This window comes from Lycorma delicatula, chromosome 3 (assembly GCF_047948215.1).
Source record: "Lycorma delicatula isolate Av1 chromosome 3, ASM4794821v1, whole genome shotgun sequence".
Classification (NCBI taxonomy): Eukaryota; Metazoa; Arthropoda; class Insecta; order Hemiptera; family Fulgoridae; genus Lycorma; species Lycorma delicatula.
This window is the reverse complement of record NC_134457.1, coordinates 223,196,333-223,210,332: the sequence shown is the minus strand read 5'-3', so window position 1 is coordinate 223,210,332 and position 14,000 is coordinate 223,196,333. Positions and strand designations below refer to the sequence as shown.

At 29.4% G+C, this 14,000-nt stretch overlaps 1 protein-coding gene across 1 annotated transcript in view; it reads right to left on the bottom strand.

Annotated features, from left to right (window-relative positions):
- Positions 1–10,496: 10,496 nt before the first annotated feature.
- LOC142322470 (uncharacterized) overlaps positions 10,497–14,000 on the bottom strand; it is a 56,973-nt gene continuing 53,469 nt past the window's right edge. Inside the window, exon 13 of the mRNA XM_075361587.1 lies at positions 10,497–10,922. Within this exon, the coding sequence (XP_075217702.1) occupies positions 10,831–10,922 (92 nt within the window). The 3' untranslated portion in view covers positions 10,497–10,830. The remainder of the gene's footprint in view (positions 10,923–14,000) is intronic.

Genomic DNA, 14,000 nt, shown 5'->3' with positions numbered 1-14,000 from the left:
TTAGCAATAATAAGAAGGTTCCACCATGATACTGCAAATAGAGTAACATGTGTGCTGATTCAACATCAACAGCAGGGATATACTCAAATTAAAATAAAATACTATTATATTATTTTGGGAATGTTTACAAAATAAACAATGCTATTTGGCTAATAGACAACATTCACTTATTTCTAATAAATATGTTACTAACCATCAATCATTCTACAACATCCACAGCTGTAATAAAAAACATGAAATAACAAATTTGATGTATAAAATCAATTTAATGATATATAATTATAATTAAAGGACCAATAAATATTGCTGGTACAAATAGTGGTGCAACAGTAAGATTTCACACTGTCTCTCTCTCTTTACACAAATACATACATAAATCTTAAAAAATAATTAATTTCAGTAAAATAATACACACACACAAATATATATAATGTAAATAGCAAATAAATTCACATGCACACACAAATAAAAATATATATATATTTTTAAAGATATTTATTCATTAAATATGAGTTTCATCTAACCAATGAACAGTAAGCAAATTCCTTTTTCTTTTATCAATATTTTTTTAGGGAAAATATGGTTCTGGAAGTTTATTACATTTTCTGTTCTTTTTCTTTATCCAAATGTAATTCTTTACTTTTTTCATGTAAAATTAACAATAATAAAATATGAATAACAAAGGAAGGTTAAATGTATCTTCCAGTAAAACAGAAAAAGGTAAGGGCACTCTTACTGTTAAATGCTAAGATGAAATTCATAAAATTATTTAACAAAATTAGGTAACAAACATTTTGATTTAAAAAATTCAAAACTGCTTAATAAAAATATGCATTCATAGCGTCCCAGAAGAAAGTTCTCAAACTTCAGAAATCCAAGGCATAATGAAAGTAAATAAAAATATTCATACGAGTTAATGTCCTACTTTGCATTGTTATTCTTCTCTCTGTCTGTTGTTTTATTTTTTTAAAAACAAATTCATAACTCAAGAATGTTTTGGATATATTAAAAACAAATGATATTCACAATATCATATATGTATGATATCATTTACTGTATATATGATACGAGTTTTCAAAATGGAAAATGCAGAAAGGTTACGTTTAAAGGGGTAACTTGGACATATGAGAATATCTAAACATATTTTACAAATTTTGTTTTTTTTTGCTCAAACCATTCATAAAAACTAAAAAAAAACCAAAGATGATATTACATTCTAAAATTTCAATATAGCAGTTATTTGAATTACTAAACTATTAATAAATACCTCAGTAATAGTAATTTTCATTTATATAAAACAGTTTTATAAGATAAAATGTTTAACAATCTTTTTTTTTTGTAACGAAATGACACCTAATTTATGTGAATACAATTACCATTAATACTTATGAGAGAAAAAAATATTTATATATATTACGTATTATATGAAATATAAACCACCAAAACGCAGTGATTAGATAAGTTAAACTAACCATATTAATTTCCAATTACTGGTTTGCGGTTTGCGGTATCCTGCATCTTCAATTCAATTAAATTCTACATCTATTACAATAAAACATATTCATTTAATTTGAAATTACGCATTCTACTGTCAAATTTTGAATGATATTATGAGCGTATTCAGTACTAGACTACAGTACTGGACGGCAAAATTACACGTACACTCATATAACATCATTCAAAATTTCACAATAGAAAACATAATTTCGAGTAAAGTGACTAATCGTTAAAAGAATACATTTTAATGTAATAGATACAGAGTTTAATACCAACTGAAGATGCAGGATGTCATGAAAACCAGTTATTGGACATTAATAAGGTAAGTTTAACTTATTCTAATTTCTGTTATGATGGTTTATATTTTATAATATTACGTTTTATTAACACAGTGGTCAATAAGGTACTTGTCATATCTTAAGTTTTTGAATACCCTCATCATAAAATTATGCCGCCTGTTAATTAAGCCTAGTAACACCGTTTTGGTGACCATAAATGTGTGATCTTGGTTGATTTTATGAGAAAGAGGCACCATTAATGCTGAAACTTACTGCAAGATGTTGAAAAGATTGAGAAGAACCACATAAAAAAAACGACGGGGCATGCTGAGTTCAGGCATCGCTTTTTTCATGACAATATTCATCTGAAAAACGGTATTACTATCTGGTTTAAGGCAGAGTTTTATGATGAGGGTATTTAAAAACTTATTTACTGATATAATAAATGCCTTAATTTGGATGTAAATTATGTCGAAAAGTAGCTAAAAGATGCGTATAATAAATTGATTTTTATCAATTGGTATTTTTTTAATAACCACTCCTTAACTGTCCCAATCATTTTGTGAAGTGAATGTTGTTTTTAATTAAGAACTAAAACTATTTATAATTTGCTTGAAATAGTTTTTTTTTGACACAAATGTTGTTCTTAAGCTTTTGTACCTATTTAAGTCCATCAGAATGCTTAGTACATTTATTAACAGTTTGATGACTATGAGGGACTTATAAGTGTTACACGATCAGGTCAGGTGGACAATGTGGGACTGTTTAGTACCAAGCACACATTTGACTTAAAAACTACTGTCACATTCATTGATACCCTGCTTCTATATTAAACATATATAAGTCACCAGAGAAGAGTCTACAGAACATTTCTCTATCCATAATTCTTAAAATACCTGCTCAGATCATTTAGTATAGATCTATTACAGACCTCGTAACAAGGCGGGTGTCATAACCTATACTTGAAGCTAGTTCTGCCAAGGTTATAGTCTGATACAATTTTTTTGCTTTTTTTTCATAATATACTGTTTTTTTTTTTAATTTTTACTAATATACTGTAACAGTTTTTTTTAAAAAAATAAGTGGGGGTAATAAATCCTTCATTGGCTAAATGACAGTTGTGGTAGTGAAGATGGTATTTTTTGTGAAGAAATTCCAACTAATGTGACTGAAAAATGACAAAACAGATTAGATGAAATGCAGCTCAACAATCTTGATGGTAGTGACAATACATCTAGCATCTCTAACAATGTGTTAAATAATATAATAATAATGACAGTGGTGAATATGTTTCCAGCTTGTTCAATAAATTCAGGTATGAAATAAAGTGTAAACGATTCAGATAGGGATTCAGGATTTGACCAAGATGCATGTTCTCAGTCTTCAGATACTACCTTTTTTCTCACATGGATAAATTACAGAGTGACAGGCCTAATCACAATCATCTACAGATGACCTCATTGAAGGTAATGACATGGTTGTTGATCTAGGTCACAGATTCCCAAAGTGGTTTATATGGACTACCAGGATCGATTTCGACCTGCAAGGGGTCTATGTCAATGAAATAAAAAAAAATTGGGGATGCACGAGATGTAAATAGAAGTCCATGAGATTGGATCCCATTTAAGCAAATTATTACCAAAATTTAGGCATTCTGTAAATGCCGTAATGCACCTAACACAGATTTTACATAATTATATATCAATTAGGTTATATTATATATCAATATGCTTTGTGGTCACAGTACTTGTAACTTATAAAAACTTGCATATTTCATACTGGTAGCAATATGAATTGTGTGCATATGCGCAGTAGCAATGCTTGTCCAGACATGTACCAGAGCTTTGCAAGGATAGCGCAGACTTGTACCACTTGTGCTTTTGCATGGACTTGTTTATTTGTCAATTAAAAATAAAAGAGTCAGAAACAAACACTGCATTTGTTTTCTGAATTTTGAGAAGAAAGGCGATAAGCAAATATTTTCAATAATATAAACAGGTACACACAAATTAAAGTGGATTAAAGTCATCTTCTTTGAACTTTGAGAAAAGTAAAATTTTTTTTTTTATTTTCTTTTTGTAGTACTCTGATTGCATAGACGCCAATGTTGTTTACAATCCCATGTAATTTCTAAAGTTTAAAGCAACGCATCCAAAAATAACAATAAAGTGGCGAATGAAGCATCTCTCTTTAAAAACCAATATAATATTTTGCATTATAATGAGTATATGAGTATAACCCAATTTCAGATACAACAAGAAGTAACATTTTGCTTTTGAACGGATTAAGATTTTATTGTAAACGCAATGTGGGATTTCAATTTTTTTTTTTTAACACTTTTGTATAAGGTAAATTTTGCAGAGTAACTTTATTTAGCAAATACTAACCCGGTAAAATAATGCCCCAAAACAAAATATATCTGGGGTGTTTACAATTCACTGCATCATCCATCAACATTTAGTTGCTAAAAATGTGAATGGGAGATTGCATCAATCTCCTCAATTCATCCTAAATGCAGTAAACAAAATTCAGAACAATGCATTGAATTCTAGGTTATTTGCACAGTTGTGTGAAGAAAATAATGAGAACATTCATTGATTACTCCTTCACACTGAACTATGCTGGCTGTTAAAAAGGTTATGTTTCACAAGACTTTTTGAGAATGTTTCAGATTTTTTGGTTGCAAAAGATCCCATTTTAAAAGAAAATTTAATCAAATGGAAACCAGACAATGCTTACTTAACAGATTTGTTTACTAAATTTAATGAGGTTAACTTGCTTTACAAGGTGACAAGTAAATTTAATAAAAACAATGTCCATCATTGCAGGTTTGGAAACCAGACATTGCTTATTTAACAGATTTTTTTTTACCAAATTTAATGAGGTTAATCTTCATTTATTTACAAGGTGACAAATAAATTTAATAAAAACCAAGTCCGTTATTGCAGCTTTTCTTATCAGAATTAACCTAATGAAGCAAAACATTGAACAGCAGGAATTTTCCGTTTCCAAATTTGTCAAAAACCGCCAGAATGATTACATTTCAGCCTAAGTTCAACATTTAAATGCCCTTCACATAGACTTTAAAGCCAGGTTTGATGATGTTTTGACTGTGGAAATGCCATAGTGGAACGTTGAAGAATCAGATGTCACATTACAAGAACTGATTCGAATAAGAACTAATGAAGAACTTAGGTACAGTTTAGAAAAGGTTATCAGTAAATCTGGCTTCAGATAGATATACCTGTTACTTATCCTGCGTTATGGACTATCGCAAGAAAGTTTTTGATAGCATTTCCATCTTCATAACTTGTGGAAAGGCATTTTAGCAAAAAAGAAACAGATTAAAAATCAATGACCAAGGAAAATTGAAGCCAAATATTAAAAAATTGCTATTAAAGCATCAGGTTCATCTCTCCCATTAAAAGCATTGAATTTTTGTGTACTTATTTTATGTAAGAATGTTACTAGATTTGCATTTTGTGCAGTTTTAATTAATAAAGGTATATGAATAAAAACTTAACATGCTTTTATATTTTTAAATTTTCCACTCTACAGTAAACCCTACCACAGTGAGTAGCTCCGTCAGCTGTAAAACACAATATTAGAGTAGCATTCTAAAACCACTCAGCCAGTGTAAAGTTTCACCCTGTCAAGTAAATTTCACACATGTCATGTGACTGTTAGGTAAATTTTCACACTGTCAGGTAAATTTTGCAATTGTCACGTGACATTTCCATATATTTTGCTTTCACCTGAATGTTTTGGAACGACTTGAATGAAACTTTACCCTTGGTTTCACTCTGTTTTGGAACACTCGAGTATAAATCTTACATTACCTGACTGGTTTAGAAATGATCGCTAGGAAAGGGTCCAAAAAAAACAGAAAAAATCAGCAAGTAGTCTACGGGACAAAAATGTTTGGGAACCTCTAATCTGGTGATGCACAGGATGACGTTAATATCCCTAATGGTCATCAAGCTGCAGATGACAATGATGACATGGTTGTTGATGTATGCATTAAAAACTATTCCGCATAATTCTGGTAATTTAAGTAGAAATTAATCCAGATTTATTTGATTCTTTAGCCAACGGTAAACCATATGATTTTTATAATTTTATGATTAATAATGAAATTTCAAGTTTTTTAATAGAACAAACCAATTTATATACAGCTCAACAGCATTCAAAAGGGTTGTGTAAATTTCTATTAAAGAATTGGGTTGATACTGATCGGAACAAAACGGAAAGCAAGGATAGCGGGAGTTTGTTTTCTTTCTACTAACTGCAGAACCTAGACAAATGTCCCTTGCTGCTGTGTCTTTCTATTCTTTTTGGCGGGTTATTATTTGTTTAGTGGTGGTTATAGATTTTATTTTATTTATGGACGAATTTCGTATTTGTGTTCTGGTCCTTTAGACCATGAGAAATAATTGACCGGGGCTGATATGGACAGACTAAGCATGTATGTGCTTTGTACTTCCGGCAATATTCCCAGTTCGTCCTCTGAAGTCCTTTCGGTGCTACAGCCTTTGGTCTAACAGGAATTTGCCTGCTGTGGGGGCCCTAGTGTTTGGAGGAAGCTTCCAGACACATGTGTGTCTGGGAAGGGTTTGGGGGAATCGCATGGCCACCATCATTGTGCTGGTTCACCTCAAACAGACATAAAAATGAGGCATGTTCTACATTGCAAGAGAGATATAACAGATCTCGTTAAGGACAATATGATAAACCTCATGTTTCAACCTACCTAAATATTAAATTTTTATAAAAATTCATTTTTTATGAAGCGTGGCAAAATTGCACTTAATGTTCCTGCTTGCGTGCGCAAAAAAAAAACCTAATAATGTTGAAAAATATTAATTAGGATAGTTGAAAAATATTAATTAGGATAGCATGGGCTTAGTTTCAGATGTTTTCAATACAAGCTGAAAGTTAATAATTTATTTAATTTATCATTTTGAATAATTAAGTGGTCTACTAGTAGTTAACACCGGTCATGAAAGATATATTTCCTTTAGTAATAGTGAATATTAAATTAGGATGGGATCAACATAATACCAAGTCAATGGATTTTGAATAAAAGTTTAAAAGATATTTTTATTTTATTGTTTATTTAACTGATATTTTTATTTTTTCCACTAATTTGACAATAGACGATGAAAAGAGTCCGGCCAGATAACAGCATTTTATCTATTTCCTGTTGAGGACTCCTGCAGAGCATAGTACAACAAAACAATGCATTCAATTATTATTAATCATTCATTAGGACATTAGATTTTATCTACATCTTCACTATTCTAGGATATTATAATGGAGTAGATTAAATTAATATTGGTTCAAGCATTTATTTTATTTTTTTTACATTTAATTTGAATAACATAGAACACAACTAAATGTTTAATCATTTGTTAAGCATTAGTTAGGGTATATATTATATTTTCCATTTCCGTAGTAATGTATGATACTGAAATGGGGTATAAAAACCACAGTATATCCGTACATTTATGAACTGTAACAACATTACGTGCAATGACAGTAATCATAAATGAAATGAAATTTTTTTTTTTTGGCATTTTTTTATTTTTATAGGAATTGTTCAGATGCCATCAATATGACATTACTGATGTAAAGACAAATATTTTATAACCAAAACTGCATCAACAATGACTCAAAATAGGTTAGAAACAATATTGTCCACATTTGATCGTGGTTATAATGAAAAGATTCAGAAAGGAGGAAAGTTACATAAAATACAATGTCTTGTAGACTACTTGTTGAAAACTTCCAGCAATGCTACATTCCTGAGAAAGATCTGTATATCGATGAATCTATGGTACCATTTCTTGGTTGCCTAATACTCAGACAATTTAAAAAATAAGAAATAAAAGACACCGATGAGGTATAAAAATTTTCAAGTTGTGTGTAAAAGACTTTTATACTGTTCGGTATAAAATATATGCGGTTACAGAAAAGACACAAGAAAATAATGTAACAGTAAAGGTAGCTTTACAACTGATGATACAATACTACACGATATACATGTAGTCGGTAACCTTCATGCTAACAGTAAAGGGACACCAAGAAGATTTCATATAAAATTGATGAAAGGAGAAATTTATGCTAAACAAACAATCAAGACTCAAATGCAAAGGTAAGCATGATCTTCTCATGATCACCAGAAAATATGACACTAGTACATCAGTTGTTGAACAGTGCAGAGGTACAGTTATAAAACCAAACACAGTCACCGATTACAACAGCAATTCTTCTTTCATTAACTGAAGCAATCACATGTCTTTACATTCATCTCCTGTTAAACGAAGCCTAAAATGGTATTGCAAGATTGCCTTTCATCTTATTTTATCATATGTTGCTACAAATGCTTTTTCATTATTTCAAATGGTTACCGGTAATAAAATCCCCATTATTGATTTCAAGGAAGTGTAATGAAGTTTTTGATATATAAGCTAGCTATTGTTCCTGCCACGGTTGAGAACAATCATGTTCTTATTCAAGCAAAATGGGGTAGATGTCTTACATGCTATCGAAAATTAGTAGTTGAAATTGAAATCTAAGCAGCAACTGTAGCTAAATGCCTAAAGCCTGTCCTAAAATGTTCAGTGTCTGATAAAAAATTATTGCCTGTCGTGTTTTCTTGAAGCACATTTCAAAATAACAAACATAGTTTTCATTGAGATTATATTTTAGTAGTATTCTCATTTTGGAGTTTTAAAATATCGGATTTGTAATTATATCAAGCACTGGTTTAACTTTCATTTTTCGTAAGAATATTTTTTTAATATATAGGCGTGGTTTTATAAGTATGTAAATGAATACTGTTATGTTGTTTGCAAAAATAATGTTTAGATATACTGACTTGATTTTTTAACTAATTTTAAGTACAGTAAAATGATTATCAAAATGTTTGTTTGTTTTAATATTTTTACATGTATAATTCTTAATCTACATATAATATACACATGTTTGGAATCTATTGTTTGCCAAGAAAGCATGGGATTAATCAGTCCCACAAGAGCACTGAACATGTGAATTTGATTTACTGACTCTTGTGGAAGTAATCTCTCATGATTTAAGAGTCCAATGAGTGTTTTCAGGAATAAATGTGCTAAGTAATTGGTCTAGGCCTAAGAAGATTTAAAGTAATTCAACTACTTAAAATTTGCTGTTTTAAGCATAGTAAACAAAATTATGAATAACACTCTTGGGTCTCAACTTGTTAAATAAGAATATCCAGGCTTAATACTTGTAAATAATTACCACAAAAAGAATTCCAGTGCTTCTCCACCTATCACAAGATGGTTGGTCCCCCACACTGGGACCAACCCTATAAAGTATTTTTTATATTTTGAAAGAAATGGTATCTTTTCCTGAAAGCTTGAGAAGAAATTCATCATTGAAACATGATGTTCTCGCTGCAATTGTACACAGACCGTTTGAGAGATTAGGCTGCATGAAGTCCAGTTGGGAACCACAAGAGCATAGTGCTAGTGTGAAAAGAATATCAACAGAACTGTGAGTATGAAAATGCAAATTTATTCAATATTGCAACATGATAGCTTGTATTGTTACAAGTAAACATCTATAATTTTAATTCCCCAATATCTTTCTAATAACGTAATTTTGTACTAGATTGCGGAAAAAAAAAATAGTAAAACTATTGAATGAAACTAAACTGAACACTATTATTTTATTTAAAGTAGATTAGAAACTATGATAATTACATTAATCCTAATTTTATTAGACCTGTATAAGTGACCTGATATTATTAAACAAGTGGAAATTAGTTTCCTGTAAATTTAGGATAAGAGATAAATAAAACTGTTTTTGTTTGACACTGATAAGGAATCACTTCTAGAGATGAAATGCATGCAAAATTTACACTTAATACAAGATTATATTTTATGTAAACATAAAAAATATTCTTGTTTATTTTATTAATAATAATTACTATGTAATAATGAAAAAGTTCTATTAAGACTAATTATGACCTATTACAATAAATTTGTTCTAAGTATAAGGTTAATTTTAACTGAAGAAAGTGAAAATATGCTCAAAAATAATTTTTTTCTGAATTTATACCTATACTAATGCTTTCCGCCGTAACTTGCACTCAAACTAATGGCATGCTACTTCACGTGCAATAAAACAGTTAAAATTTTACTTCATAAATCAAAATTTTATAGAACTTAAACTGCAACAATAATAATGATTTAAGATTTAAAATTTGGAGGTATAAAGTTGCCACTAATTAAGTAAATAATATATAAAGCAAGTATTATTAACTAACCCGATTCTTGAGTTATAATTTTTAAGCAGAAAAAATCTACACAGATGTACAAGACAAAACAGATAAAGAATAGATAAGACATTTGTTAAAGTACATCTCTTTTTTGTTTTTGCATGTTGAATCAATGATAAAGTTTGAACACTTCCTCCTGGGATACCTATATAATTTTTTATTACATCATCTATTTATTTATGTTATTAGAGATTACAAACACATAAATATTTAAATATCTATAAAGTTATATATTTTTTTAAATAAAATTTTATTAGACAATAAAATGACTAAATCCGTCACTATTCTATAAAAATTTATAAATTCAACATCACAGTTTTACAAATATAAACTTAATAGTAAACATTAATTTTAAAAAATCAACAAAATAATATTAGTACCTTTTAATGATGTGACTGGTAAAAGTATTCAATAGTACTTACTTGATCTTAATAGCTTAAATCAAATTAAAAGAAAGAAAACCGTTTATTTAAATCGCATTACTTTTTTTTAGAAAACTGTTTCCATAAGTAGAAAAATAAGAAGAAAATCTGTAATATTTTTAAAATTAAAAAAAAAGAAGCATATATACATATAAAACGCATATAAGAGTATACTATTTTTTTTCATTTCATGAAAAAATATGTTTTTAAGTTAAAAAGAAAAAAAGGGAAATTATGCCTACTACATATGAAATACCACTACGGAATTAATTAGCAAGCAGAAATAAAAACTTGCTTATTTAATTACTTTTCAAAAGTTTTGTGAATCATCCACAGCCATCTTTCTCTTCTTAGAACTTCCAGAACTTCTGGTTGGTTTAACTGGATATCCTGTAGCAGTATCTGTGAAAAAATCAAGAATATACAGTATAATAGGAGGCATGAAATCGGAAGCATGTAGTCAAGCAACTAATGTGCTGTATATCAACAATTCTACAAACATTTCTTGTATCGGTATTTACAAAACAGAAAACTCAATCTATTTATGATTCAATCTGAATCATTTTACAACTTACATTAAAAGTAAATCTTATTCAACAAAGAAACTGATACCCCAATTCAAGGTTAAGTATAATTTAATAATATTAATTGCAATTAAAATAAAATTATTCTCAACTTTTTCATTTGTAATTACCTATTTGAAAATGTTACAGGTATTTCTAATCTAAATTATGATAATCTACAGCCCAGCAATTAAACATTACAAATGATGCACATGTTGACAAAATTGATAAATGTGACGTCAACACTTCCTTTTAATAAAAACATTTTGTAAGTATGAGTTATTGTAATAAATGAATCATTCTAATTAGCTGACTAATGGTAAAGACACATCGATAGCAAGTATCATATACAAAATAAAAACAAGTATTATATTTATTCTATTTATGAAATACATTAACCTTCTCCCATCACAATGATCCGTGCTTGATTAGCGCTCCGCGAAAATATATTGGTATCTGATTGCCTCCCCTTATAGTCTTATGCTACCTTCTTGTGAAAAAAATTTCAAAAAATTACAGTATATTACAGAGATTTAACAGATTCTGACAAAAAAAAAACGTTACGAATGGATACTTTTTATGCCTGTAACAAAAAAAAATTGAAACGATACAAAAATTATGATAATTCAATGGAAAAATTTTTTTTTGCACATTTCTACCGCGTTTTTTATTAGCGAATTTTTTTCCTTTGTGTTTATGAAACATTGTTTGCCGATTTTAAAAATGATAATTTCAAGCAAATCGGTTGAAAATTGGGCAAAATATGATGAAAAACCGGTGTCATAAATCACAGATTAGTAACATATGTTAGTATAAGCGAAAGTAGATTCAGAAAAGTACGTTTTATAAAATCCCCACCACTGAAAAAGGTATTCAGATTGACAAAAAACAATTTTTACTGTATAGTGTTATTCATTACGAATCGTTATGTGTTACATGTTTACCGATATCATTTGTCAGAAAAGATATTTATAGACCTCTAGAAAAGTGACATATTTATGATGACAAATTCCTTTTTTTCTATATGTGCCATATATCATAATTTATTATGTGTTTCAATACATCAACCTGTTGCTACTAAGATAAGCTATTTTTGTAAATAATAAATAAATTCATAATCGTCATAGCAATTATAATACACAAGTCACACACACACACACACGCACATTTCTGAGAAAAAAATGGTCATATTCTTTCTAGTCTAAATAAAACATTTTACATCGTATTAACATTGTTAAAACTGTGTAATAAAATTGATTCCTTTGTGAATATAAAACAAAATAACTGACTTAGATGCAATAAAAAATGATTTTGTAATAGCATTTTAAAACGGACACCATACATAACCAGTTCCAAGACTAAATGATCTGAAAAGGTTAATGTAGAAAGCTTTGCATAATAATAATGTTGTCATTTTTGTTCATCTTGAGAGGGTTTCGCTAGTGCCGTGTTTTACATATCTTGATTCATAATAGTGTAGGTTAAATTTAGTATATAGTATAGGTTAAATTTCTATTTGATCTGTAGCGGCAAGCTGGATGAATGAACTTTGATATGGTGTGACTTGTGAAAAATTTAAGTTGGAAGCTCGATTGTTAAGCAATAATATGTACAAATTCATGAAAGAAGAAGCAATTAAATTTGGAAATTTGGGAAATGATGTCAAGCATATTACTCCATTTCAAAAGTGAAAAGAAAAAACCGCAGCTACTTGTAAAATATCATCACAAGTTCAAGGAGTAAAAAAACAGAAAAAGAAGTTACTAAAAAAGTTATAAGAAAACCCATCAGAGGCTTTTATTTTTTTCAGTACGTAAAGAAAATATAAAATCCGCAACAAACCAGTAACAGGTTTAGATGATTTCATCATGTGCATAGTGAGAAGGAGCAAAAACGAATTTCATCTCAAAGAAAAAACAGTTGCCCACCATATCAAAACTGCTGGTATGTCTGAAAGATTCAATAAGATGTTCAGGAAGTAAAAGAAGCCTCTTCTTAGGCTTCTCAGGGCTTCTTGTTGGAAAAACTGAAAACAATAGATTTGTTATTGAACATCACGACATTAGGATTATATGAATACAGTAAATAAACACAATCAAAAAATCCAGAACTGAAAACAGGCCAATTGTATACCTTGATATTAACCTGAACAGAAAGTGCAACAATTGGCAACTACAACTATGCGTGCAAATAATTACTTAAAAATGGGTTGAAGAAAAATTAATGAAAAATCTTCCCGACTATTTCATAATAATTCTAGACAACACATCTTATCACAGAACAGTGTAAGAAAAATTACCCACATCTAATACAGAAAACAAGAAATGGAGGACCGGTTACATAATTGTATTCCATTTTTATCTACTATGATGAAATCTTAACTACATGAAATAATTAAAAGGAACAAAGAAATATACGAAGTGCCTATGTTTGATGAACCTGCCAAGGAAAACGAACATAAGTGTTACGACTACCCCCATACCACCCAGATTTACTTTCTTTTTCTGTTTAGCCTATGGAACCATCGTACGGTATTATTTCAGAGGATGAATTAATTACTAAATTTCTAATTGCAGAACAAGTTTATCCAACTGAAATTCACAGATGAATACAAAGTGTTTAGTGATCAGTCTGATGATGTGAGTACAGTATACCAGTTTGAAGTGCTGAGTAAGGCGCTTCAAAAATGGAAAGTAGATCAAGCAGATTGTATGAGTGACAAATAAAAAGTGGAAGGCCTGTGATTGCTAGTGATCAGTTTTATCAAGTTAATTTCAAACAACTAATCCATGAAAATCAGTGCATCAAACAATGCATTTTTGAGAAACTCCGGAAATGTTTTGAAGAAGATGAGGAGTTCTTAATGATCATTACAAGTGATGAAATTTGGGTCCATCATTATGATCCCAAGAACAAA